The sequence below is a fragment of the Nerophis lumbriciformis genome, linkage group LG25 (assembly GCF_033978685.3).
Source record: "Nerophis lumbriciformis linkage group LG25, RoL_Nlum_v2.1, whole genome shotgun sequence".
Classification (NCBI taxonomy): domain Eukaryota; kingdom Metazoa; phylum Chordata; class Actinopteri; order Syngnathiformes; family Syngnathidae; genus Nerophis; species Nerophis lumbriciformis.
In genome coordinates, this window is record NC_084572.2 from 33,492,087 (window position 1) to 33,518,854 (window position 26,768).

Here is a 26,768-nt window from a genome sequence, read left to right on the forward strand (position 1 = left end):
GAATGTTGTGTGCCCCTGGTCTTTGTTTACTTTGGAGAAAGGTTCTCAGAGTTTGTTTTGCTTGATGGAGGACCACAAAGGGCACCAGTCAAAAATTCCCCCGGTTGTCGGACATATTCTGTGTCGATTTTGTAATTTGTCCGACTGAGTCCTAAGCCCCAGTGGCCTAATGGATAAGGCACTGGCCTCCTAAGCCAGGGATTGTGGGTTCGAGTCCCATCTGGGGTGGTGATCCTTTGAATTTCTGGTCAAGGATCGTAGGCAACTGTCATCTTTTGCATTGATGCTCTTCTAAGCCTTCAGATGACAGTTTTTCACTGACTTTTTTTTTTTAAACTTTGTAGAAAGTTTTCAACACTTTGTGTTGTTTGATGGAAAACCACCGGGCCAAACAGACTAAAATTCTGATCTTCTGTTCACAGATTGTAGCCAGAGATTGTGAGCCAATGTCATATTTTGCTTTGACGCTCCTTTAAGCCTTCGGATGAATGTTGTGTTCCCCCGTTGTTTGCTTACTTTAGAGAAAGGTTCTCAGAGTTTGTTTTGCTTGATGGAGGACCACAAGGGGAACCAGTCAAAAATTCCCCCGGTTGTCGGACATATTCTGTGTCGATTTTGTAATCTTGTTGAAAAAAGTGCTGAGCCCCAGTGGCCTAATGGATAAGGCACTGGCCTCCTAAGCCAGGGATTGTGGGTTCAATTCCCATCTGGGGTGGTGTTTTTGTATTCTATCAAAACAGTACATGGTTATGGCTGAGGTCTACACTCAAACAAGAATGAAATCCCAACTATGATGTGCCAATTGTTTTAGTCCATGGTTTTCGGGTTTGAGTCCCATCTGATTACTCTTAAGAAGTTATTGAATTTTACAATTAATTCAAGTGTTCGCCAAGCTGGACTACTCATTCAAATCCTGTTTATTCACACACAACCTTCCTCCACTTCTTCCTCCGATGGTAAAATATTGTCTGTCTAACTGACATTCTTAATGGAACATCTGAATAACATTCTCCCACATTTCATGTAAACATAACATGTCGTTTTTCCTGTAATCCTGCTAACTAAAAAAAGTGAACACGGAACAATAGAACATGTACTTGTAACGGTTTTTGTTTTTTCTTGGGGCAATGCTGCACTAATCTTTGAGCCTTTGAGTTTGTCCAAATGCCTGGTGACAAGCCAACATTGACACAAACCTAATCTCTTTGGAGGAGGTAGAGAATTATTCGGCTGATTTGTATAAACTGCTGTGCACACATACATCACTGCTTTCTAATGCTGGAGTTTCCAGCCACCTTCTGACCTCCAGACGCCCACATTAGCGATGCCTGCCAGCATTGAGTGTGGACTTTATCTCTCTCACACACACACACAATTGTTGTTGAGTTTTCAAATGGCACCGGATGCAAGAATGAAGGTAAGAGGTAATGGCCGTCTTGGCTCTGTGGGATCGAAAGCGTTCTTCTTGTATTGACATAAATATTCATTAAAGGCAACAGTCAGCCCTCAGGTGTGATGGCTGCCAAGTCACTGGTGGGAGAACCATGCAAATGACGCATGAAGTTGATGTAAAGCATGAATATTCATGGGAGTATTAACATAACACAGAGGGACTGATATGCACCGCCAGGAATCCCTGAACCTCAAACCAAGATAAGACTTACAATTCTCTTGGTAGCACTTGGTCAGATGATGAAAAAGTGAATACAACTGTCATATGTGTGTGTGTGTGTGTGTGTGTGTGTGTGTGTGTGTGTGTGTGTGTGTGTGTGTGTGTGTGTGTGTGTGTGTGTGTGTGTGTGTGTGTGTGTGTGTGTGTGTGTGTGTGTGTGTGTGTAGGTGGAACCAGTTGGACCTGGCCATTGTGCTGCTGTCAGTGATGGGCATCACGCTGGAGGAGATTGAGATCAATGCCTCCCTGCCCATCAACCCCACCATCATCAGGATCATGAGGGTGCTCCGGATAGCACGAGGTAGACACACGCTAAAACATCACCTTTCATTTGAGCAATTATCCAGCTAAAGTATAAAACATTTTAAAACGTGAAAGACCCCACACAAAATAGTGTGTCCCCCTAAACCAGGGGTCGGCAACCTTTACCAGTCAAAGAGCCATTTTGACCAGTTTCCCAAATTATAGAAAACAATGGGAGCTGCAAACATTTTTGGAAATTTTAAAAGAAATAACACTGTATACAACGTTTTTGTTTTGTGCTATGTATAATCCAGGGGTCTCAGACACGCTGCCCACACCTTTATATGGAATTTGAAAGCTGGTGCGGCACGAGGGTTTTAAATGAATGGCACTTGTCTGCGTTATGCGTGCCGTGATGGTACAGCAAACAGCACCCACTACAACCAGCATGCCTGATCAGCCACACGTTATATGGGGCTTCCGCTTGCTCACGTAGGTGACAGCAAGGCATACTTGGTCAACAACCACACAGGTTACACTGACGGTGGCGGTATAAAAAAAACTTTAACACTCTTACTAATAATGCGCCACACTGTGAACCCACACCAAACAAGAATGACAAACACATTTCGGGAGAACATCTGCACCGTAACACAACATAAACACAACAGGACAAATACCCAGAATCCCATGCAGCCCTAACTCTACCGGGATACATTATACACCACAAACCCCCCCCACCCCCACCCACCCACCAATCCCCGCCCACCTCACAGAGAGGGGGGGGGGGGGGGGGGGGGTGATGTGTGAGGGAGCAGGGTTGGGGTGGGGGCGGGGTTTGGTGGTAGCAGGGGTGTATAATGTAGCCCGGAAGAGTCAGGGCTGCATGGGATTCTGGGTGTTTGTTCTGTTGTGTTTATGTTGTGTTAAGGTGCAGATGTTCTCCCGAAATGTGTTTGTCATTCTTGTTTGGTTTTGGTTCAAAGTGTGGCGCATTATTAGTAAGAGTATTAAAGTTGTTTTATATGGTCACCGTCAGTGTAACCTGTGTGGCTGTTGAACAAGTATGCCTTGCTGTCACGTACGTGTGCAAACAGAAGATGTATATTGTACAACAAGTGTTGGGCTGGCACGCTGTTATTACAGATTGTAGAGGGCGCCAAATGTTGTACCATCATGGCACGCCCTTATTATAACTGTAAAGGTGAAAATCGGTGAATATTAATCCCGGGAGTTTTCCGCGAGAGGCACTGAAATCCGGAAGTCTCACGGGAAAATTGGGGGGTTCAGCAAGTAAGCTGCAGAGCCGCATCAGAGTGATCAAAGAGCCGCATGCGGCTTCGGAGCCGCGGGTTGCCGACCCCTGCCCTAAACCCTCCTCCCCCAACCTCGCCCACCTCAACCTCCTCATGCTATCTCAGGGAGAGCATGTCCCGAATTCCAAGCTGCTGTTTTGAGGCATGTTAAAAAAAAATAATGCACTTTGTGACTTCAATAATAAATATGGCAGTGCCATGTTGACATTTTTTTTCCATAACTTGAGTTGATTTATTTTGGAAAACCTTGTTACATTGTTTAATGCATCCACAACAAAATTAGGCATAATAATGTGTTAATTCCACGACTGTATACATCGGTATCGGTTGATATCGGTATCGGTAATTAAGAGTTGGACAATATCGGAATATCGGATATCGGCAAAAAAGCCATTATCGGACAGCTCTACTTTAAAGGTAATATTTTTTTACCAAAACTCTTGGTCAACTCTCTTCTACAAATCATACTGTATTAACAAACATGGATGACTGTTCAACATACTTGCCAACCCTCCCGGATTTTCCGGGAGACTCCCGAAATTCAGCGCCTCTCCCGAAAACCTCCCGGGACAAATTTTTTACCAAAAATCTCCCGAAATTCAGGCGGAGCTGGAGGCCACGCCCCCTCCAGCTCCATGCGGACCTGAGTGACGTGTTGACAGCCTGTTCACACGTCCGCTTTCCCACAATATAAACAGCTAATGATCGAGGGCGAGTTCTTGGTTTCTTATGTGGGTTTATTGTTAGGCAGTTTCATTAATGTCCTCCCAGCGCGGTAACAACACACAACAACAGCAGTCAAGTTTCCGTCTACCGTAAAGCAGTTTGTCTGCCGTAAACAGCAATGTTGTGACACTTTTAAACAGGACAATACTGCCATCTACTGTACATGCATATGTGACCCACCCATAATGTGTCACATTTTTGTGTTGATTTATTTATTTTATTTTGTGGTTTGAATTCGTTTTTGGAGCTGTCATTACACATTTATCAGTATTCACATTGGTCAGTAGGGGGCAGTAGGGCGTTTCTTCTCAATTGAATGCTATCACCTGCAGACCGGAAGTGTCTTGTCATTCTGATGAGCGCGACCAGTCTGTGAACAATTGAAACGTCCTGTGTGCTTTTTCCTCCTGTATAAGAGGTTAGTTTTGGTGAATCAACTCACTGAATAATATCCATGTGATCTTTATAAGTTTAAGTACACATTCTGATGGTGGAGCCTAACTCTAAAGTGTTTGTGAGTTGTAGTTTGTATTTGTGAATGAATCCAGTGCACAGCTGCAGTAATCAATACAAAAAGGCGACGTGAGTGCGCAATGTTTATGTAGGAACTTCTGATCCTAATTCAGACTCCCAAATTAGAGCTCCCGTTTTCTTATTGATTTTATAATGTATATTTGTATAATGTGTGTGTTCTGAAATAGTGACAGAGAATAGAACAAGGATGGACAATTCAACCCTTAACTCAACAATGAGTAGATGAGTGTTATGTGTGTGTATATGTGTAAATAAATGAACACTGAAATTCAAGTATTTATTTTATTTATTTATTTATATATATACTGTATATATATATATATATATATATATATATATATATATATATATATATATATAGCTAGTATTCACTGAAAGTCAAGTATATCTTATATATATATATATCTTAACCCCGCCCCACCCCCGACCACGCCCCCCACCTCCCGAAATCGGAAGTATGCTGTTCAAAGTCCTTAAATGTGTTTTTTTTTGCCTGCCAGGAAGCATCAGTTTCACATTTCAAACTCTCCCCACATTAAGTCTGCTTGATATTCCTCCATCTCCACATTCTCCTAACTTTAAATCAAGGAGGATAAAGGCTAATTACAGCAATCTCACTTAAGCCTGCCCCTTTCAGAGCCCCCCTCCTCCCCCGTGCCTTTTTACGCCACCCCTGGGAGCACCGAGCGGACCCGCAAGTGAAGCGCTAATTAAACGGCGGCCGCAGGTGATGAACGAGCGAGCCGGGCGGTGTGTTTGATGGTCAGTTTGAGGCCAAATGGCCACTCTGCCCGTGGCTTTGTCACCCCACGGTCATGTTAGCTGTCTGTGGGAGACCACGTTAAATAGTCACCGTGGCAACATCCTGAAGAAATTATTGGACCAGCAGGAGCTTTTGTGTCGTTAGCATGGACGATGAAGTACAGTACAGGTATTAGCCCTGAGTGAGCAGGTCTGGGTTCTTATGCCAAGTTTGTCAGGCTGCATGGACATGTTTTTATAATATCCACCAGGTTTAGTGAGGAGATTGTGTTATGTGTGACCATGTTTGTTGCCATTTTATGTTGGTTGATTTTTTTTTTGTAGCATGACTAGGAAAGGTTGTTTGCATTAGGTAAAATAAGTAAATGTTGTGCTTATGTTGGTATTGCATAATTAAAGGTCTTTGACTTGTTTTACTTGCATTGTCCACTTGATGGCAACAAATGACAGCAATAATAATACTATTATATTAATATAGTGGATATATAATTAGTAATTAATGTAATTGGATTTTAAGAGTATGTGAACGTTTGACTCCTACCTTGTTTACTACCGTGACAACCTCCTTAAAGTTTCGTAAACAATCAAAAAATATCAAACAGCTAAATTACGCCAAACATGGATAAGTGTGGAGAGAGTGTTTTGCATTTTTCCCATCATGCTTTGTAATGGGTGTAGTTTAAAAGTTTTAAGGGTGCATGGGCATTTGTTTTATAATATCCACCAGGTTTAGTGAGGAGGTTGTGTTATGTGTGACCATGTGTGTTGACATTTTGTGTGGTATTTTTTTTACCATGACTAGGGAAGGTTGTTTGCATTGGGTCATATAAGTGAATGTTGTGCTTTCATTAATATTGCATAATTAAAGGTATAGGACTTATTTTATTTGCATTGTCTACTTGATCAACAAATGACAGCAATAATAATAATACTATATTAATATAATGGATAAAAATGTGTAATTAATTGGATTTTAAGAGTATGTGAACGTTTGACTCCTACCTTGTTTACTTCCGTGACGACCCTCTTAAAGTTTCGTAAACAATCAGAAATATCAAGCAGCTAAAATGCGCCAAACATGGATAAGTGTGAAGAGAGTGTTTTGCATTTTTCCCATCATGCTTTGTAATGGATTTAAATGGGTGTAGTTTAAAAGTTTTAAGGGTGCATGGACATTCTTTTTATAATATCCACCAGGTTTAGTGAGGAGGTTGTGTAATGTGTGACCATGTTTGTTGCCATTTTATGTTGGTTGATTTTTTTTTGCAGCATGACTAGGGAAGGTTGTTTGCATTGGGTAAAATAAGTAAATGTTGTGCTTATGTTGGTATTGCATAATTAAAGGTCTTTGACTTGTTTTACTTGCATTGTCCACTTGATGGCAACAAATGACAGCAATAATAATACTATTATATTAATATAGTGGATATATAATTAGTAATTAATGTCATTGGATTTTAAGAGTATGTGAACGTTTGACTCCTACCTTGTTTACTACCGTGACAACCTCCTTAAAGTTTCGTAAACAATCAAAAAATATCAAGCAGCTAAATCACGCCAAACATGGATAAGTGTGGAGAGAGTGTTTTGCATTTTTCCCATCATGCTTTGTAATGGATGTGTGTAATTTAAAGGTTTTTAGGGTGCATGGACATTCTTTTTATAATATCCACAAAGTTTAGTGAGCAGGTTGTGTTATTTTGTGTGGATTTTTTTTTTGTACCATGACTAGGAAAGGTTGTTTGCATTGGATCATATAAGTAAATGTTGTGCTTACGTTAATATTGCATAATTAAAGGTATCCAACTTAATTTAGTTGCATTGTCTACTTGATGGCAACAAATGACAGCAATAATAATTATAGTATATTAATATAATGGATATATAATTAGTAATTAATGTAATTTGATTTTAAGAGTATGTGAACGTTTGACTCCTACCTTGTTTACTTCCGTGACGACCTCCTTAAAGTTTCGTAAACAATCAGAAAATATCATGCAGCTAAAATGCGCCAAACATGGATAAGTGTGAAGAGAGTGTTTTGCATTTTTCCCATCATGCTTTGTAATGGATTTAAATGTGTGTAGTTTAAAAGTTTTAAGGGTGCATGGACGTTTTTTTATAATATCCACCAGGTTTAGTGAGGAGGTTGTGTTATGTGTGACCATGTGTGTTGACATTTTGAGTGGATTTTTTTTACCATGACTAGGGAAGGTTGTTTGCATTGGGTCATATAAGTGAATGTTGTGCTTTCATTAATATTGCATAATTAAAGTATACGACTTATTTTATTTGCATTGTCTACTTGATGGCAACAAATGACAGCAATAATAATAATAGTGTATTAATATAATGGATAAAAATTTGTAATTAATTGGATTTTAAGAATATGTGAACGTTTGACTCCTACCTTGTTTACTTCCGTGACGAGCCTCTTAAAGTTTCGTAAACAATCAGAAATATCAATCAGCTAAAATGCGCCAAACATGGATAAGTGTGAAGAGAGTGTTTTGCATTTTTCCCATCATGCTTTGTAATGGATTTAAATGTGTGTAGTTTAAAAGTTTTAAGGGTGCATGGACATTTTTTTATAATATCCACCACGTTTAGTGAGGAGGTTGTGTTATGTGTGACCATGTTTGTTGCCATTTTATGTTGGTTGATTTTTTTTTTGTAGCATGACTAGGGAAGGTTGTTTGCATTGGGTAAAATAAGTAAATGTTGTGCTCATGTTGGTATTGCATAATTAAAGGTCTTTGACTTGTTTTACTTGCATTGTCCACTTGATGGCAACAAATGACAGCAATAATAATACTATTATATTAATATAGTGGATATATAATTAGTAATTAATGTAATTGGATTTTAAGAGTATGTGAACGTTTGACTCCTACCTTGTTTACTTCCGTGACGACCCTCTTAAAGTTTCGTAAACAATCAGAAATATCAAGCAGCTAAAATGCACCAAACATGGATAAGTGTGGAGAGAGTGTTTTGCATTTTTCCCATCATGCTTTGTAATGGATTTAAATGGGTGTAGTTTAAAAGTTTTAAGGGTGCATGGACATTCTTTTTATAATATCCACCAAGTTTAGTGAGGAGGTTGTGTTATGTGTGACCATGTTTGTTGACATTTTATGTTGGTTGATTTTTTTTTTTTGTACCATGACTAGGGAAGGTTGTTTGCATTGGGTAAAAGAAGTAAATGTTGTGCTTATGTTATTATTGCATAATTAAAGGTCTTTGACTTGTTTTACTTGCATTGTCCACTTGATGGCAAAAAATGACAGCAATAATAATACTATTATATTAATATAGTGGATATATAATTAGTAATTATGTAATTGGATTTTTTACTTCCGTGACGACCTCCTTAAAGTTTCGTAAATAATTAAAAAATATCAAGCAGCTAAATTACGCCAAACATGGATAAGTGTGGGGAGAGTGTTTTGCATTTTTCCCATCATGCTTTGTAATGGATTTAAATGGGTGTAGTTTAAAATTTTTAAGGGTGCATGGCAATTTTTTTAATAATATCCACCAGGTTTAGTGAGGAGGTTGTGTTATGTGTGACCATGTGTATTGACATTTTGTGTGGATTTTTTTTTTATCATGACTAGGGAAGGTTGTTTGCATTGGGTCATATAAGTGAATGTTGTGCTTTTGTTAATATTGCATAATTAAAGGTATACGACTTATTTTATTTGCATTGTCTACTTGATGGCAACAAATGACAGCAATAATAATTGTAGTATATTAAAATAATGGATAAAAATTTGTAATTAATTAGATTTTAAGAGTATGTGAACGTTTGACTCCTACCTTGTTTACTTCCGTGACGACCTCCTTAAAGTTTCGTAAACAATCAGAAAATATCATGCAGCTAAAATGCGCCAAACATGGATAAGTGTGAAGAGAGTGTTTTGCATTTTTCCCATCATGCTTTGTAATGGATTTAAATGTGTGTAGTTTAAAAGTTTTAAGGGTGCATGGACATTTTTTTATATTATCCACCAGGTTTAGTGAGGAGATTGTGTTATGTGTGACCATGTTTGTTGCCATTTTATGTTGGTTGATTTTTTTTTGTAGCATGACTAGGGAAGGTTGTTTGCATTGGGTAATATAAGTAAATGTTGTGCTTATGTTAATATTGCATAATTAAAGGTATACAACTTATTTTATTTGCATTGTCTACTTGATGGCAACAATATATATAATATATAATATAATGGATATATAATTAGTAATTAATGTAATTTCATTTTAAGAGTATGTAAAAGTTTCACTACTACCTTGTTTACTTTCGTGACGACCTCCTTAAAGTTTCGTAAACAATCAGAATATATCAAGCAGCTATATTGCGCCAAAGATGGATAAGTGTCAAGAGAGTGTTTTTATGCTTATATTACAGCAGTCGGCCTAATGGATAAGGCAGTGGCCTCCTAAGCCGGGTTTTGTGGGTTCAAGTCCCGTCGGAGGTTGAAATGTTACTTTTTAAGACAGTGTTAAATGGTTAGCTGCTACTTCCAGATCTGACATTTATAAGAATAAGTTTTTGTATCATTAGGAAAGACGATAAGGTACATTTACAAGTACATACACTGTTTGTCTCACAAATCAGTCCTGTCCCTTTAAGAAAGTACTCCTAACCTCAACTCGTTATGCGGCTAAAAGACACCTGTCACAGAAACCATCAGTGGAAAGACCAAAGTGGTGACCGGGGACAAGATTGTAGACCCGCTCAAGACAATCAAGGAGAAGCTTGGTGATAGGGATGTCACGGTATGAACATTTCTTATCACGGTTATTGTGACTATTTTTAAATGTGCTCAAAACTTTCAAAACACATTCAAAATGTAGGAAATCGAAAGTGCATATGAAATCAATACGAGCATTATAAAAAAGTAAAATGTCGGAAACAAAATAACATAAATAAATTAAAATAAATGTGAAAATTGTGCAAGATGGCATCTTATGGACATAAGATGGAACTGCATTTTTTTTGTCCATATACAAAACTCAAAAACCAGGGAAGTTGGCACGTTGTGTAACCTTCGTCTTGTGTTAGGGTCGGTACCGACCCGTTTTAGTTTTTAAATGCATAAAGGAACCACATAAATTAATTTTTTTGCATCAAGGCTTTTTGACTTTGTCAGGAACCTCTATTTCAACAAAATAAAACAGTTTTAGTTTTTTTCACTAAATTATAAAATGTTCTGGTTGAAATTATGACCTTGGTGTTGTTAGGGTCGGTTTCGACCCAGTTATAAAAATAAGATTATAAAGCAATAATTAAAGCCAAAACTGAACACACTGACAGTCAGCTCCTCTCCCCCTATTTTAGCGTCCCTTCACTGGCTCCCTGTGCGTTACCGAATACATTTTAAACTCCTTTTATTTGTTTTTAAATGTCTAAACAACCTCGCGCCAACTTATCTCTCCGACCTCCTTCAGCCTTACTGCCCCACCCGATCCTTAAGATCAGCCGATCAGCTGCTGTTGACGGTCCCTGACACAAGGCTGAAGCTTAGAGGTGACAGAGCTTTCGCCGTTGCTGCTCCCAAGCTCTGGAACGACCTACCCCTGAGTGTTAGACAAGCCTCCTCTCTTCCTGTTTTTAAATCTCTCTTAAAAACATACTTTTATTCCATGGCTTTTAACACTGAGTGATATCCATCCTGCAATGGCGCCCCATAATACACCTGCTGTGATCCTGTTTTTATGTTTTTATTAATTCTATTTTAATTATTTATTTTTTATCGTGTTCTGTTTGTGTTGTGTTGTGTTTGCTCGGTACTCGTTTTATCTTTTAACCTGCTCATTGTACAGCACTTTGGCTACCCCTGTGGTAAATTTTAAATGTGCTTTATAAATAAAGTTGATTTGATTTGATTTGATGTGAGCTTTAGGGGATTCTCATTTTACCTTGTTATCCAGTACAAAAACAAACAAAGATGAGCATGTGAGGTCAATTCAGTATAGAGTTGGTGACTTGCAGAGTGCACATCTCCAATTTGCAGCATGCAAAAATGAAAAAAAGATTTACAGTGAGAGAAATTCTGGATAATATTCTTGGTGAAAATGAGGGAGAGGACACAGAGCAGCATTGTGATACGGATGAACAGGTTTCTGAGGAGGAGTATCATACAGAAGACACAGACACATCTGATGAGTCTGATGAGGAGGTCATACCAAAGACTATACAAATGGGAGCCATTACCTCCCTGCTTGGCACTCAGCATCAAGGCTTGGAATTAAAGTAGCAATGATAGTCACACACACACTAGGTGTGGCGAAATTATTCTCTGCATTTGACCCATCACCCTTGATCACCCCCTGGGAGGTGAGGGGAGCAGTGGGCAGCAGCGGTGGCCGCGCCCGGGAATCATTTTTGACGATTTAACCCCCAATTCCAACCCTTGATGCTGAGTGCCAAGCAGGGAGGTAATAGCTCCCATTTTTATAGTCTTTGGTATGACTCGGCCGGGGTTTGAACTCACAACCTACCCATCTCAGGGCGGACACTCTAACCACTAGGCCACTGAGTAGGTCTGGGGGTTAAATTGGGGGTTAAATCACCAAAAATGATTCCCTGGCATGGCACCGCTGCTGCCCACTGCTCCCCTCACCTCCCAGGGGTTGAACAAGGGGATGGGTCAAATGCAGAGGACGAATTTCACCACACCTAGTGTGTGTGTGACAATCATTGCTACTTTAACTTTAACTTAACTTAACTTGATTTGCTGTTGTTTGTTTGACCTTGCAAATCTATATTTTGTGTTATGACTTGTTCTGCTTTTCATTTTGTGTTTGTCTTAAAGTTCTGTTGCTGAAAAAAATACTTTTTAGCCTTTTTCTTGAAGTATATATATATGGGTCGAAATTGACCCGTAACACCATAGATGTTACTTTAGTAAAATTATTAAAATGAAAAAATAAATAAAACAAATTTATTTAAGAGATGTGTTCTAATACCCTTCAGTAATAGTCAGGTAACACCACAACCTTTTATTTATTTATACGATTCTCTTGAGGTTAATTTTGCAATTTTTTAAATTGAAATCGAGGGGTATACTGACAAAAAAAAGGCCCAATGGCCCACACCAAAAATATTAAAACCAATATTTTCATGGATAAGGAAGCCTAACAAGGTAACCAAGAGATGAGAAACAAATTGGATGATAGATAATTGTTTTTAGTGTATTTTACAGCTGATTTAAGACATGGGTCAAAACCGACCCGTTAACATAAGAGATGGTAACAGAAAGCTAACACAAGAGGAAGGTTAAATGGTAAATAAAAACAGAATACAATGATTTGCGAATCCTTTTCAACTTATATTCAGTTGAATAGACTGCAAAGACAAGATATTTAATGTTCCAACTGAGAAACTTTTTTTCCTGCAAATAATCATTAACTTAGAATTTAATGCCAGCAACACATTGCAAAAAAGTTGTCACAAAGGGGCATTTTTACCACTGTGTTACATGGCCTTTCCTTTTAACAACACTCAGTAAACATTTGGGAACTCAGGAGACACATTTTTGAAGCTTTTCAGGTGGAATTTTTCCCCATTCTTGCTTGATGTACAGCTTAAGTTGTTCAACAGTCCGGGGGTCTCCGTTGTGGTATTTTAGGCTTCATAATGCGCCACACATTTTCAATGGGAGACAGGTCTGGACTACAGGCAGGCCAGTCTAGTACCTGCACTCTTTTACTATGAAGCCACGCTGTTGTAACACGTGGCTTGGCATTGTCTTGCTGAAATAAGCAGGGGCGTCCATGAAAAAGACGTTGCTTGGATGGCAACATATGTTTTTCTCCAAAACCTGTATGTACCTTTCAGCATTAATGGTGCCTTCACAGATGTGTAAGTTACCCATGTCTTGGGCACTAATACACCCCCATACCATCACAGATGCTGGCCTTTGAACTTTGCGCCTATAACAGTCCAGATGGTTCTTTTCCTCTTTGGTCCGGAGGACACGACGTCGTCCACAGTTTCCAAAAACAATTTGAAATGTGGACTCGTCAGACCACAGAACCCTTTTCCACTTTGCCTCACTCCATCTTAGATGAGCTCGGGCCCAGCAAAGCTGGCTACGTTTCTGGGTGTTGTTGATAAATGGCTTTGGCTTTCCATAGTAAGAGTTTTAACTTGCACTTACAGATGTAGCGACAAACTGTAGTTACTAACAGTGGTTTTCTGAAGTGTTCCTGAGCCCATGTGGGGATATCCTTTACACACTGATGTCAGTTTTTGATCGATTGCTGTGATTTCTCCAGATTCTCTGAACTTTTTGACGATAATACAGACCGTAGATGGTGAAATTCCTAAATTCCTTGCAGTAGCTTGTTGAGAAATGTTGTTCTTAAACTGTTGGACAATTTGAAGTGAAGTGAATTATATTTATATAGCGCTTTTCTCTAGTGACTCAAAGCGCTTTACATAGCGAAACCCAATATCTAAGTTACATTTAAACCAGTGTGGGTGGCACTGGGAGCAGGTGGGTAAAGTGTCTTGCCCAAGGACACAGGAATTGAACCTGGAACCCTCAAGTTGCTGGTTCGGCCACTCTACCAACCGAGCTATGCCGCCTCACATTTGCTCACGCATTTGTTGACAAAGTGGTGACCCTCGCCTCGTACTTGTTCGTGAATGACTGAGCATTTCATGGAAGCTGCTTTTATACCCAATCATGTATCCACCTGTTCCCAAATAGCCTGTTTTGATTAATTGATTGAGACTTTTATTAGTAGATTGCACAGTACAATACATATTCCGTACAATTGACCACTAAATGGTAACACCCGAATAAGTTTTTCAACTTGTTTAAGTCGGGGTCCATGTAAATCAATTCATGTTCACCTGTGGGATGTTCCAAATACACTGCAAAAATTTAGTGTTCAAAAACAAGAAAAAAAAATACAAAAGTTAGGGGTATTTTATCTGAACTAAGCAAAATGATCTGCCAATAGAACAAGAAAATTCAGCTTGTCAAGACTCTCCAAAACAAGTAAAATTAGCTAACCTCAATGAACCTAAAAAAATACCTTAAAATAAGTTATTTCTCACTAATAACAAGTGCAGTTTTCTTGCTGAATATGTTGAAAAATATTCGTAAATTAAGTAAATGCTAGTGCCATTATCTTGACATAATGATATGCGCTCGGCATCATGATTTTGTTTTTCATGCTTGAAGTAAGAAATTATTACTTTTTTTAAAATTTTATTTAATTTTATTTTTTTATTTATTTTTTTATGAATTTATTAATCAATCAACAAAACAATACACAACAATGCAATCCAATTCCAAAATCAAACCCGTCCCAGCAACATTAAGAACAACAATAAACAGAGCAATTGAGGACACACAAATCCAAATGTATTGAAACAAAAATGAACATTATCGACAACAGCATCAATATTAGTAACAATTTCAAAATAGCAGTGATTAAAAAAACCCTCATTGATATCATCATTAAAAACATTAATAAAAAATACTACAAAAATTAGAAATGAACAATAAATAGTGTGTCACAGTGGCTTACACTTGCATCACCGACAACAAGATATAATAAGTCATATTTTGGTTCATTTATTAGTTGAAACAAATTTAAATAATGGATCCCATATTCCAATATATGACTCATTATTATCCAAACTAACTGCAGTTTGTTCTATTGATATCATCTCCATAGCTTGTGTGTACCAATCAGTATGAGTTGGACTATCAACAGCTATCCATTTTTTAAATATTGCCCTTTTTGTTATTATGCATATTGAAATAAAATCATTTTTGCTCTTTGATGACACGTTAGAAATTATTACTTTAAAAAAGTAGTTTTATACTTGTGAGTGTTGATGACACAGCTTTGCATCAGTTGATATTCTAGTTTCAATCTGTCATGTCTGTGTAATCATGTTTTGTTTTAGTCATGTTTTGTTTTAGTTATTGGACTCTTTAATTTCTGGCTTTTCACTCCCTTGTCTTGTTTCCATGGTTACCCATTAGTTTCACCTGTTCCACGTTTGGACTCATTGTGCACTCTTGTTTGTCACCACAGCAACCCATTAGTTTTCACCTGTCACGTCACGCACCTGTTTCATGTTTTGAGTCACGCACCTGTTTTCGTTAATCATGTCTGTAGTATTTAAGTTCATTGTTTTCAGTTTGTCTTTCTGGTGACATCCCACATTTATGCTCTGCACATTTCTGACACTTTTTTCATGTCCATCGTTCACGCTGCCCCTTTTGTCCATGCCAAGTAAGTTTTGTTTATTAATGCCACAGTGAGTGTTTTTTTTTGTTGTTCATAGTTTCTGCCTTTGTGCAAGTATTTGTTTTCATAGCCAAGTTGTTTCTCCGCCACTGTGCGCGCTTTTCGTTTGTACTTTTTTTTGGATAAAATTAGATAAATATGTTCTCACATTCCCGTCTCGCCCGAGCCAACTTTCCGTTGCCTTCTAGAAAAACTAAACCCCAGGACCAAGTCATGACACCATCATGTTTTACTCAATATAGGACATCAAATTTCAGCAACAAGCTGTAAGATCTTACTGAGATCATTTAGGACCAAAACACTTAAAACAAGTAAAACACTCTAACATAAAATCTGCTTAGTGAGAAGAATGATCTTATCAGACAGAAAATTAGCAAATATCACCCTTATGTGAGATATTTAATCTTACTTAGATTTCAGTTTTTGCAGTGTAAGTGTTCGATGAGCATTGCTCAACTTTCTCAGTCTTTTTTGCCACTTGTGCCAGCTTTTTTTAAACATGTTGCAGGCATCAAATTCCATAGAGCTAATGTTTGCAAAAAATAACAAAGTTGTCCAGTTCGAATGCTAAATATCTTGTCTTTGCAGTCTATTCAATTGAATAATTGGGATTTGCAAATCATTGTATTCTGTTAGTATTTACCTTTTACCAGAGGTGGGTAGTAACGCGCTACATTTACTCCGTTACATCTACTTGAGTAACTTTTGGGATAAATTGTACTTCTAAGAGTAGTTTTAATGCAACATACTTTCACTTTTACTTGAGTATATTTATAGAGAAGAAACGCTACTTTTACTCCGCTACTTTTATCTACATTCAGCTCGCTACTCGCTACTAATTTTTATCGATCTGTTAATGCACACTTTGTTTGTTTTGGTCTGTCATAGTGCCTGCGTTTCAACAAATACAGTCATTGGTGACGTTCACTCCGTTCCACCAATCAGATGCAGTCACTGGTGACGTTGGACCAATCAAACAGAGCCAGGCGGTCACATGACCTGACTTAAACAAGTTGAAAAACTTATTCGGGTGTTACCATTTAGTGGTCAATTGTACGGAATATATACTGTACTGTGCAATCTACTAATAAAAGTTTCAATCAATCAATCAAACGTGTGAAGGAAAAAAGACCCTTTTTTATTTCAATCGTACATCCTGTCAAGAGCCTAAAGACTGACTGCACAGTTCCTGTCTTCACAATAAAAGTGCCGCTCCATCGCGCCTGCGCTTTCAAAACAAGAGTCTCCGAAAGCCAGCGCAAACAAGCTAGCAAGCTACGGAGTTTGCCGCCAATGTGTTTCTTGTAAAGTGTATAAAAACGAATATGGAAGCTGGACAAATAAGGTGCCAAAAACCAACCACTTTCATGTGGTATTAGACAGAAAGGAGGAACTTTTTTTCTCCTCCATTTGAAAACGTGGACGCTATCAGCACTACTGTCTGATTACAATCAATGCAAGTCATCAGAATCAGGTAATACACCAACTTATATTCTTGTCTTCATGAAAGAAAGGAATTTATATGTGTTAAACATGCATGTATATTCATTAAAACACCTTTAACATGTAAACAAAAACGGCAAAATAAATAAATATAAATTATATACTGTATATATATATATATGTGTGTGTATATATATATATATATATATATATGTATATATATATAAATGTGTGTGTATATATATATATATATATATATATGATATGAGTGTGTATGTTACTCATCAGTTACTCAGTACTTGAGTAGTTTTTTCACAACATACTTTTTACTTTTACTCAAGTAAATATTTGGGTGACTACTCCTTACTTTTACTTGAGTAATAAATCTCTAAAGTAACAGTACTCTTACTTGAGTACAATTTCTGGCTACTCTACCCACTTCTGCCTTTTACACAACGTGCCAACTTCACTGGTTTTGGTTTTTGCAGAAGTGCGTCCCAAACACTTTTCTCCATTTTGAGTCCTTCATTAAGGAAGTTGTGTATAGTTACAATATGTTTTTCTCCTTTTAAACGAGCTCTCGGGAGAAGACCATCTCTCAGGAGACCTTATTGTGGGACTAAGTTTCTCTTCCTCTTTACTGCAAACAGCCATGGAAATTGGGCCATGGGGAATGAAGGGGGGGGGGTCTGTAATGGAGAGTCGGAAGCCATCCCGTCTATTGATTGCATGTAATCTTTCCCTTTCCGCCCTGCCTTATCGAGTGTGTTCTCTTTGCAGTTTTGAAGTTGCTGAAGATGGCCACCGGGATGAGAGCGCTGCTGGACACGGTGGTCCAGGCTCTTCCTCAGGTAACACACACACACTTCAGGATGACTTCTCAGGACTACATTGTGGTTCCATCGCCTCACTTACTTTTCTGTGTTCACCTAATTCACCTGGGAAAAGTAACGGTCGCCATTAAATGTATTTTTTTTTGCCCTCTCCTCTAGTGTTAATGAGACAAACCGTGCTACATTGTTCCGCTTCATGGCTTATTAGAAAGCTCTGACCTCCATTCTGACATTCTGAAATTTCTTTTTTTTTTTGTGTGGTTTGGACTCTCTTGCGACTCGAGTAATAAATGGTCCTCTTGGAATATAGAGCGCTTCTAAAAAAAAAAAAAAAAAAACAAAGTTTCCATCTACATGCCATACCCTGCATAATACTGTTAGAATAATTGTAAGTTATCACAAAAAACTTTGTGTTGAAATTAGTTCCAGGCAAAAGGACAGGGGCTGTCTTTGAGTCCTACCAAGAGGAAGAATGCTCGTAAAACTCCAGTGTGACTTCAAAGCGGAGAGATGACAGGATCTGCCCAATTTCCAGACGAACTCTTTTTGAACTATTTTACGACCTCGTCTTTTGAACTGTTCGGTAACCAAAGGCAACACTGTTTACGACCCACTTCCCTCTGGAAGCAGCTGTGGTCAGGTGGGGGGAGAAAGTCAAATAAAGAAGGAGGAGTGCAATCTTTTGGCAGAGCTTGGTCCGCATTGCCGGCAGTAGGTCGGACACGTTTCCAGTGAGGGTTGGACTCCGCCAAGGCTGCCCTTTGTCACCGATTCTGTTCATAACTTTTATGGACAGAATTTCTAGGCGCAGTCAAGGCGTTGAGGGGATCCGGTTTGGTGGCTGCAGGATTAGGTCTCTGCTTTTTGCGGATGGTGTGGTCCTGATGGCTTCATCTGGCCAGGATCTTCAGCTCTCACTGGATCGGTTCGCAGCTGAGTGTGAAGCGACTGGGATGAGAATCAGCACCTCCAAGTCCGAGTCCATGATTCTCGCCCGGAAAAGGGTGGAGTGCCATCTCCGGGTTGGGGAGGAGACCCTGCCCCAAGTGGAGGAGTTCAAGTACCTCGGAGTCTTGTTCACGAGTGGGGGAAGAGTGAATCGTGAGATCGACAGGCGGATCGGTGCGGCATCTTCAGTAATGCGGACGCTGTATCGATCCGTTGTGGTGAAGAAGGAGCTGAGCCGGAAGGCAAAGCTCTCAATTTACCGGTCGATCTACGTTCCCATCCTCACCTATGGTCATGAGCTTTGGGTTATGACCGAAAGGACAAGATCACGGGTACAAGCGGCCGAAATGAGTTTCCTCCGCCGGGTGGCGGGGCTCTCCCTTAGAGATAGGGTGAGAAGCTCTGTCATCCGGGGGGAGCTCAAAGTAAAGCCGCTGCTCCTCCACATCGAGAGGAGCCAGATGAGGTGGTTCGGGCATCTGGTCAGGATGCCACCCGAACGCCTCCCTAGGGAGGTGTTTAGGGCACGTCCAACCGGTAGGAGGCCACGGGGAAGACCCAGGACACGTTGGGAAGACTATGTCTCCCGGCTGGCCTGGGAACGCCTCTGGATCCCCCGGGAAGAGCTGGACGAAGTGGCTGGGGAGAGGAAAGTCTAGGCTTCCCTGCTTAGGCTGCTGCCCCCGCGACCTGACCTCGGATAGGCGGAAGAAGATGGATGGATGGATGGATGGAGTGCAATCTTTTGGCAGAGCGTGCTGAGATACTGTCCAAGGGTACATTGTGTCCAGACGTGTCCCCTCAATATATTGAGTCCAAATTGAATTCTGTCTCTGTTTAATTCTTTGCCTCTTGTCTTGTTTAATAGATGTCATCAGTGTTTGAACCTGACAAATACCCAATCTGTAGCGTATTGTTATCGTAAGAGCTAACACAGAGGTGTCAGGTTGAAACATTGATGACATCTATTAAACAAGACAAGAAGCAAGGAATTCAACAGAGACAGAATTAAATTTGGCTCAATTTGAGGAGAGACGCCTGGACATCTGTACCCTTCACAGTGTCTCACCGCGCTTTGACGAAAGATTGTACGTCTCCTCTTTTATTTGGACTTTCCCTGATTACATGGCAACAGCTGTTTCTAAGGGAGGGGGGGCCGTAAACAGCGTTGCCTTTGGTTACAGAACAGTTCAAAGAAAAGGTCGTAAAACAGTCCACAGAAAAGGTCGTAAAACAGTTCAAACAAGCAGTGCCTGGAAGGGAGTCTGGTCCTGCTTCCTCTTTGCTTTTTGTCGTTCTTGGGTCAAGACAATATCTTTCTGTTGATTACAATACATGAAAGAAACAGAACACCTTCATTTTGCTTCCCTCCCTACACGGTGGAGTTTTACAAGCCTTCTTCTTGGTAGGTTCAAAGACAGCTTTTGTCTTCTCACCGGGAAATCATTTCAACGCAAAGTATTGTGATAACTTAAATACAATTACTCTAACAGAGGAAGTACTTTTCTGGTGTTGTGACCACTGTTCAAAAAATTACTTTTAAAGAGTCAATAATTATACCTACTTGTCACTTTACCAAATACGTAAGTCATTAAAGGAATTACTCTTTAAAAATGTAAGCAAAGGTATTTAATGCCAACCTTCTGGCATGTGTGGTTACAGACGTTTCATGAGAGCGGAGTGTATGTGCCTTTTTTAAAAGGCGGTGCAGAGGTCAAATGTGCTTCAATGGCTGCAGTCTCCTTGTCCCTAAATCGTGATTGATTTGTTGTTCATTATTCCCTCGTAGTTGTAGGAACGTATGTGTGTGTGTATATACTTAGCCGACATGTTGTTTACTGTGTGATGTTGCCTCCGTCTATTTAATATCAAGTTAATTTTAGTGTGGCACTGGTTGTTGCTTTTTATTAGTAAAAAAAAAAAAATTATAGTGGATTGAACTTGTGCTTTGCACATATATACATACAAATATGTATATTTTACATATTATTATGATAAGATAATGGATATTTAATTAATAATAATTATTATTGGTTATTAAGAGTATGTGAAAATTCGACTCCTACCTTGTTTACTTCCGTGACGACCTCCTTTAAGTTTTTTAATCAATCAGAAATATCAAGCAGCTAAAATGCGGCAAACATGGATAAGTGTGGAGAGTGTTTTTGCATTTTTCCCATCAACCCTTGTAATGGATTTAAATGATAAAATGATTTTTTTATGCTGATTTTTACAATATCCCAAAATTTCAATGACCAAAGTGTGTTATGTGCGACCATGCGTGTTAAATTGTTATGCTGGTTGGATTTTTGTTTCTGCACCATGACTAGGGAAGGTTGTTTGCATCGGGTCATATAAGTGAATGCTGTGCGCATATTAGAGTGTCCGTCCTGAGATCGGTAGGTAGTGAGTTCAAACCCCGGCCGAGTCATACCTAAGACTATACAAATGGGACCCATTACCTCCCTGCTTGGCACTCAGCATCAAGGGTTGGAATTGGGGGTTAAACCACCAAAAATTACTCCTGGGCGCAGCCACAGCTGCTGCTCACTGCTCCCCTTGCCTCCCCAGGGGGTGATCAGGGTTATGGGTCAAATGCAGAGAATAATTTTGCCACACCTACTGTGTGTGTGACAATCATTGGTACTTTAACTTTGACTTAATATATATATTGATGTATAATTAATGGCCACTGACTTGACTTACTTTTGTTGTCCACCAGATGGCGACAAAATGACAGCTATCAGACCGCCGACCCTTTGTATATTATATGTAAACACCGCGCCGGGCCAAATTGCCACACTTGGCCCGCGGGCCGTAGTTTAAACATTTAACAGTGAGCTGGTACAAAAAACTGTGCTGTCGATTTTGTTACGTCTTGTTTTTCCTAGTATCATTTGCAAGTATGCATTCATGGGTGTGTTGCCACGGTCAGGGAGTAGTCTTTGCCATTAGGTTGAATGTGCCAGTCTTGTCTTTTGTTGCGCCCGACAAAGTGTTAATACTGTAAGTATTGTACGTGTCACACGCCAGCTGTTTCATTCTAACATGCATCTTCGTTGTAGTTTTCATTAACAAATTTGGAGGTGTTGAACTTGTCCCGTAAAATAGTTGAGGCTAACTAACTCGCGTGTGTATAGCATAGCATCGAGCTAGCGCATTTTGAAAAGTGAAGCCTTACTTTTGAGTGCTTTTTTTATCACAAATGCTTGCTTTTTTGACATGGAAAACTGTGACAATATCTGGAGGCAGTCCACTACGAACATCAAGGTATCGAAATGTGGTACTGTGTGATTTTACGTGAATCTGTACCCGGTATCAGCGTCGGCATTCCTATAAAAGTACTGAATTTTGTTCCATCACACTAAGGTTGTTTGCTTTTTTTGACATCGAAAACTGTGACAATATCTGGAGGCAGTTCACTACAAACATCAAGGTATCGAAATGTGGTACTGTCTGATTTTACGTGAATCTGTACCCGGTATCAGCGTCGGCATTCCTATAAAAGTACTGAATTTTGTTCCATCACACTAAGGTTGTTTGCTTTTTTTGACATGGAAAACTGTGACAAAATCTGGAGGCAGTCCACTACGAACATCAAGGTATCGAAATGTGGTACTGTCTGATTTTACGTGAATCTGTACCTGGTATCAGCGTCGGCATTCCTATAAAAGTACTGAATTTTGTTCCATCACACTAAGGTTGTTTGCTTTTTTTGACATGAAAAACTGTGACAAAATCTGGAGGCAGTCCACTACGAACATCAAGGTATCGAAATGTGGTACTGTCTGATTTTATGTGAATCTGTACCCGGTATCAGCGTCGGCATTCCTATAAAAGTACTGAATTTTGTTCCATCACACTAAGGTTGTTTGCTTTTTTTGACATGGAAAACTGTGACAAAATTTGGAGGCAGTCCACTACGAACATCAAGGTATCGAAATGTGGTACTGTCTGATTTTACGTGAATCTGTACCTGGTATCAGCGTCGGCATTCCTATAAAAGTACTGAATTTTGTTCCATCACACTAAGGTTGTTTGCTTTTTTTGACATGAAAAACTGTGACAAAATCTGGAGGCAGTCCACTACGAACATCAAGGTATCGAAATGTGGTACTGTCTGATTTTATGTGAATCTGTACCCGGTATCAGCGTCGGCATTCCTATAAAAGTACTGAATTTTGTTCCATCACACTAAGGTTGTTTGCTTTTTTTGACATGGAAAACTGTGACAAAATTTGGAGGCAGTCCACTACGAACATCAAGGTATCGAAATGTGGTACTGTCTGATTTTACGTGAATCTGTACCTGGTATCAGCGTCGGAATTCCTATAAAAGTACTGAATTTTGTTCCACCACACTAAGGTTGTTTGATCAATTTTCGTCTTTCGCAAGTCAAAACCATCTTAAATCATTCCTCTGTGCCAGTGATTCTCAAACTGTGGTCCACGGGCTCCACCTAGTGGTACGCCAAGGAATCAATTAAATATTCAAACGCAGTGTTACTATTCAAACTGTGTATTGTTGCAGTGGGCAAAAATATAAAAATAAATTAATAAAACCTATGCCTTGTTTTTAATGAATACTTAGGCCTACTACGCTACTGTAATTTAATGTGGGTCATTATGGTGGTGCTTGGAGAGCCAAGTTTTTTTCTGAGGCGGTACTTGTGGAAAAAAGTTTGAGAACCACTGACCTATGCTACTTTTTCAAAAGGAGCGTTTGTGACAAAGGCGGAGTAAGTTAAGTCTGGTGAGGGGGCGTGGTCAGACCAGGCGGCTAACGTGACTAACTTGTGTGGCAGGTGGGGAATCTGGGCCTGCTCTTCATGTTGCTCTTCTTCATCTACGCGGCTCTCGGCGTCGAGCTCTTTGGTGAGCTGGGTAAGTAGACTGGACCGGAGGACAAATATCACAATGACGTACAGTAGTACCTCAGGATATGAGTTTGATTGGTTCTGTGAGGCAGCTCGTACTTTGAAAAACTCGTAAAAATCTATTTATTCGTTGCTCGGCGCCCAAGTACGCTCAATTGTTACATTTTTAACTTTTAAACTGTTTTTATTTAACAAACTGTTCTTAGGGTAATTTATATTTGCTTTTTAAATGTGTAATTTTATTTCTGTTTTAAATGTTATTTTTTAGTCTGTCCTTTGCCTTCATTTCTTTGTGGTGTACAGCCCTTTGTTTTTCAACTGTGCTTGTTTTTAAAGGGCTTTATAAATAAAGTTGGTATGGTATGGTATGGTATGCCTTTTAATAATTAAAAAATCGTATGAAGAATGTAGTACAAACAAATACAGAAGTTTTATGAGGTAATGTCATAATAATGTGCAGCAAACACACCATCAGCAACTTCTCCATATTTTCGTGGCTAAATGTTCCCCATTTAGATTTTATTTTTTTGGCTGGTGTTTTCGATTCATTCTCCCAACTGCTTCACAAAGTTAGCTAGCATTTTTCTTAAATTTTGCTCGCAACCTGAAGACCGGATGTTTTGATCTGATCTTACGGGGTTCACTGTGACATTCGTTACACCGAGTGGCGGCGACGCTCGTAACTTAAATTTTTGCTCGCTACCTTCATTTTTCTTAATTTTTGCTCGCAACCTAAAGACCGGATATTTTGGTTCGATCTCACGGGGTTCACTGTGACATTTGATACGCCAATTGGTGGCGGCGAGGCTCGTAACTTACATTTTTGCTCCCAACCTAAATTTTTCGTAATTTTTGCTCGCAACCTAAAGACCAGATGTTTTAGTCCAATCTTGCGGGGTTCACTGGGACATTCGTTACGCCAACTAGTAGCGGCAAGGCTCGTAACTTAAATTTTTGCCGGCAACCTAAAGGATAACAGTCAACCATGAAAAAGTGCAAATATGGTTACTTATATCTGGAGGTACCACTACTATGACGTGATGGCGTCCCGTCTTTTGTCCCGTCAGTGTGTAACCTGGACTATCCCTGCGAGGGCATGAGTCGCCACGCCACCTTCGAGAACTTCGGGATGGCCTTCCTCACCCTCTTCCAGGTCTCCACGGGCGACAACTGGAATGGCATCATGAAGGTACTGCTGCTTGTTTTTGGTGGCGTCACATGGTGCACCTGTTGAGGGGACGGCCCTAGCATTAGGGATAGACCGATTATCAACCAGGCTGCATATCGGCGCCGAAATTTTGCTTTTTTTTTTTTTTTTAAACAATTTTAGCAGAACTACATCAGCAGATACAATGTAAACACATGTTATGGCAGAATTAAAAAAAAAAAATAGTTAAGTAGATAGTAATAACCACTACTCACACGGCCACGCCCCCTTCTCTCTCCTTGGACTGCACAACTTTCGAATTCCAGTTTTTGTCCTTTTTTTCTTTTACAGTTTTGCTTGTTTTGCTAGTGCGGCGATCAAGTGTTGGTCGGCAGCACTCGAAGTGTGAGCTCATTGAAGGAGGGCGGCAAGCTCTTATGCTCCGTGGCGCTATCAAACAAAACGCGACAAAGATGGAAGGACATGAAGACGACAGAAAATATAAAAATGAAATAAAATCTAATCTCTGTAATATCTTGACAAGTATAAGTAAAGAAGAGCAGGCAGCAGCTCACACATTCTCATACTTTCTGTAACATCCAGGAAGATATGACCCAGCAGGCACAAGACATTGAAACAACGTTGAGAACTTGTTGAATTAGGTCCTGACGTTGAGCATACTTGCCAACCTTGAGACCTCCGATTTCGGGAGGTGGGGGGTGGGGGCGTGGGCGGGGGTGGGGCAGGGCGTGGTTGAGGGTGTGGTTAAGAGGGGAGGAGTATATTGACAGCTAGAATTCACCAAGTCAAGTATTTCATACATATATATATATATATATATATATATATATATATATATTATATTATCTAAACACAGTTTTGTTTGCATATTTTCAGGATATATATATATATATATATATATCCTGAAAATATGCAAACAAAACTAAATAAATTTTTACTATATTTTGCTAAAAACATCAAAATTAATTGTATTTTTATTTGTATTTTTTCTGACTCTTTATTACATCCAGGCATTAGAATTATACATTAAAACAAACATATTTGTAATAATTAATTTAAAATTATCATAATAATTCATTTAAAATGACCATATTTAATTATTTAATTTAATTAATTATTTCAGGATATATATATATATATATATATATATATATATATATATATATAAATCCTGAAAATATGCAAACAAAACTGTGTTTAGATAATTGATACTTCAAACTTGCATAAATAAATATTAAGGAATATAACATAACTTGGCTTCTGAGAGCTTCAAAATGTGATGAATAAAATGCTAAAGTTGTTGATAAACAAGCAATTATTTTAATAATTACATATGGTCATTTTAAATGAATTATTATGATAATTTTAAATTAATTATTTCAAATATGTTTGTTTTAATGTATAATTCTAATGCCTGGATGTAATAAGGAGTCAGAAAAAATACAAATAAAAATACAATTAGTTTTGATGTTTTTAGCAAAATATAGTAAAAATGTATTTAGTTTTTTGTTTTTTTTTAAATAATAAATATATTTATTTGTAGGTAAGATAAACATAATACAATTTATCTCTAGTCTGGATGATTTATTTCTTGTCACCTCCCGTCGTGAAAAAAGGCTGTCCTCACTCAGGTCCGCATGGAGCTGGAGGGGGCGTGGCCTCCAGCTCCGGCTGAAAATCGGGAGATTTTCGGGAGAATATTTGTCCCGGGAGGTTTTCGGGAGAGGTGCTGAATTTCGGGAGTCTCCCGGAAAATTCGGGAGGGTTGGCAAGTATGCGTTGAGCAACTCAAACATAACGTTGAAACAACATGCTTTTTGACGACGTTTAATCAATGTTGGGTACTGGCGTTGATTTGACCATTGAATTTTGGTCATTTCCCAACCAATATTCTACAACACAAATACAACGTTGAAACAACATGCTTTTTGACAACGTTTATTCAACATCAGGTTGTGACGTT

At 39.0% G+C, this 26,768-nt stretch overlaps 1 protein-coding gene and 2 non-coding genes across 3 annotated transcripts in view; all 3 read left to right on the forward strand.

Moving 5' to 3' along the window:
- LOC133621842 (voltage-dependent T-type calcium channel subunit alpha-1I-like) overlaps window positions 1–26,768 on the forward strand; it is a 317,273-nt gene that overhangs the window by 264,600 nt on the left and 25,905 nt on the right. The window contains exons 28-31 of the mRNA XM_061984241.1: window positions 1,840–1,973; window positions 17,761–17,831; window positions 23,566–23,644; window positions 24,705–24,826. Of these exons, the coding sequence (XP_061840225.1) occupies window positions 1,840–1,973; window positions 17,761–17,831; window positions 23,566–23,644; window positions 24,705–24,826 (406 nt within the window). The remainder of the gene's footprint in view (window positions 1–1,839; window positions 1,974–17,760; window positions 17,832–23,565; window positions 23,645–24,704; window positions 24,827–26,768) is intronic.
- On the forward strand, window positions 156–228 carry trnar-ccu (transfer RNA arginine (anticodon CCU)). The gene has a single exon. It is a non-coding gene; the product is annotated as a tRNA-Arg (tRNA).
- trnar-ccu (transfer RNA arginine (anticodon CCU)) lies at window positions 643–715 on the forward strand. Its single transcript has one exon. It is a non-coding gene; the product is annotated as a tRNA-Arg (tRNA).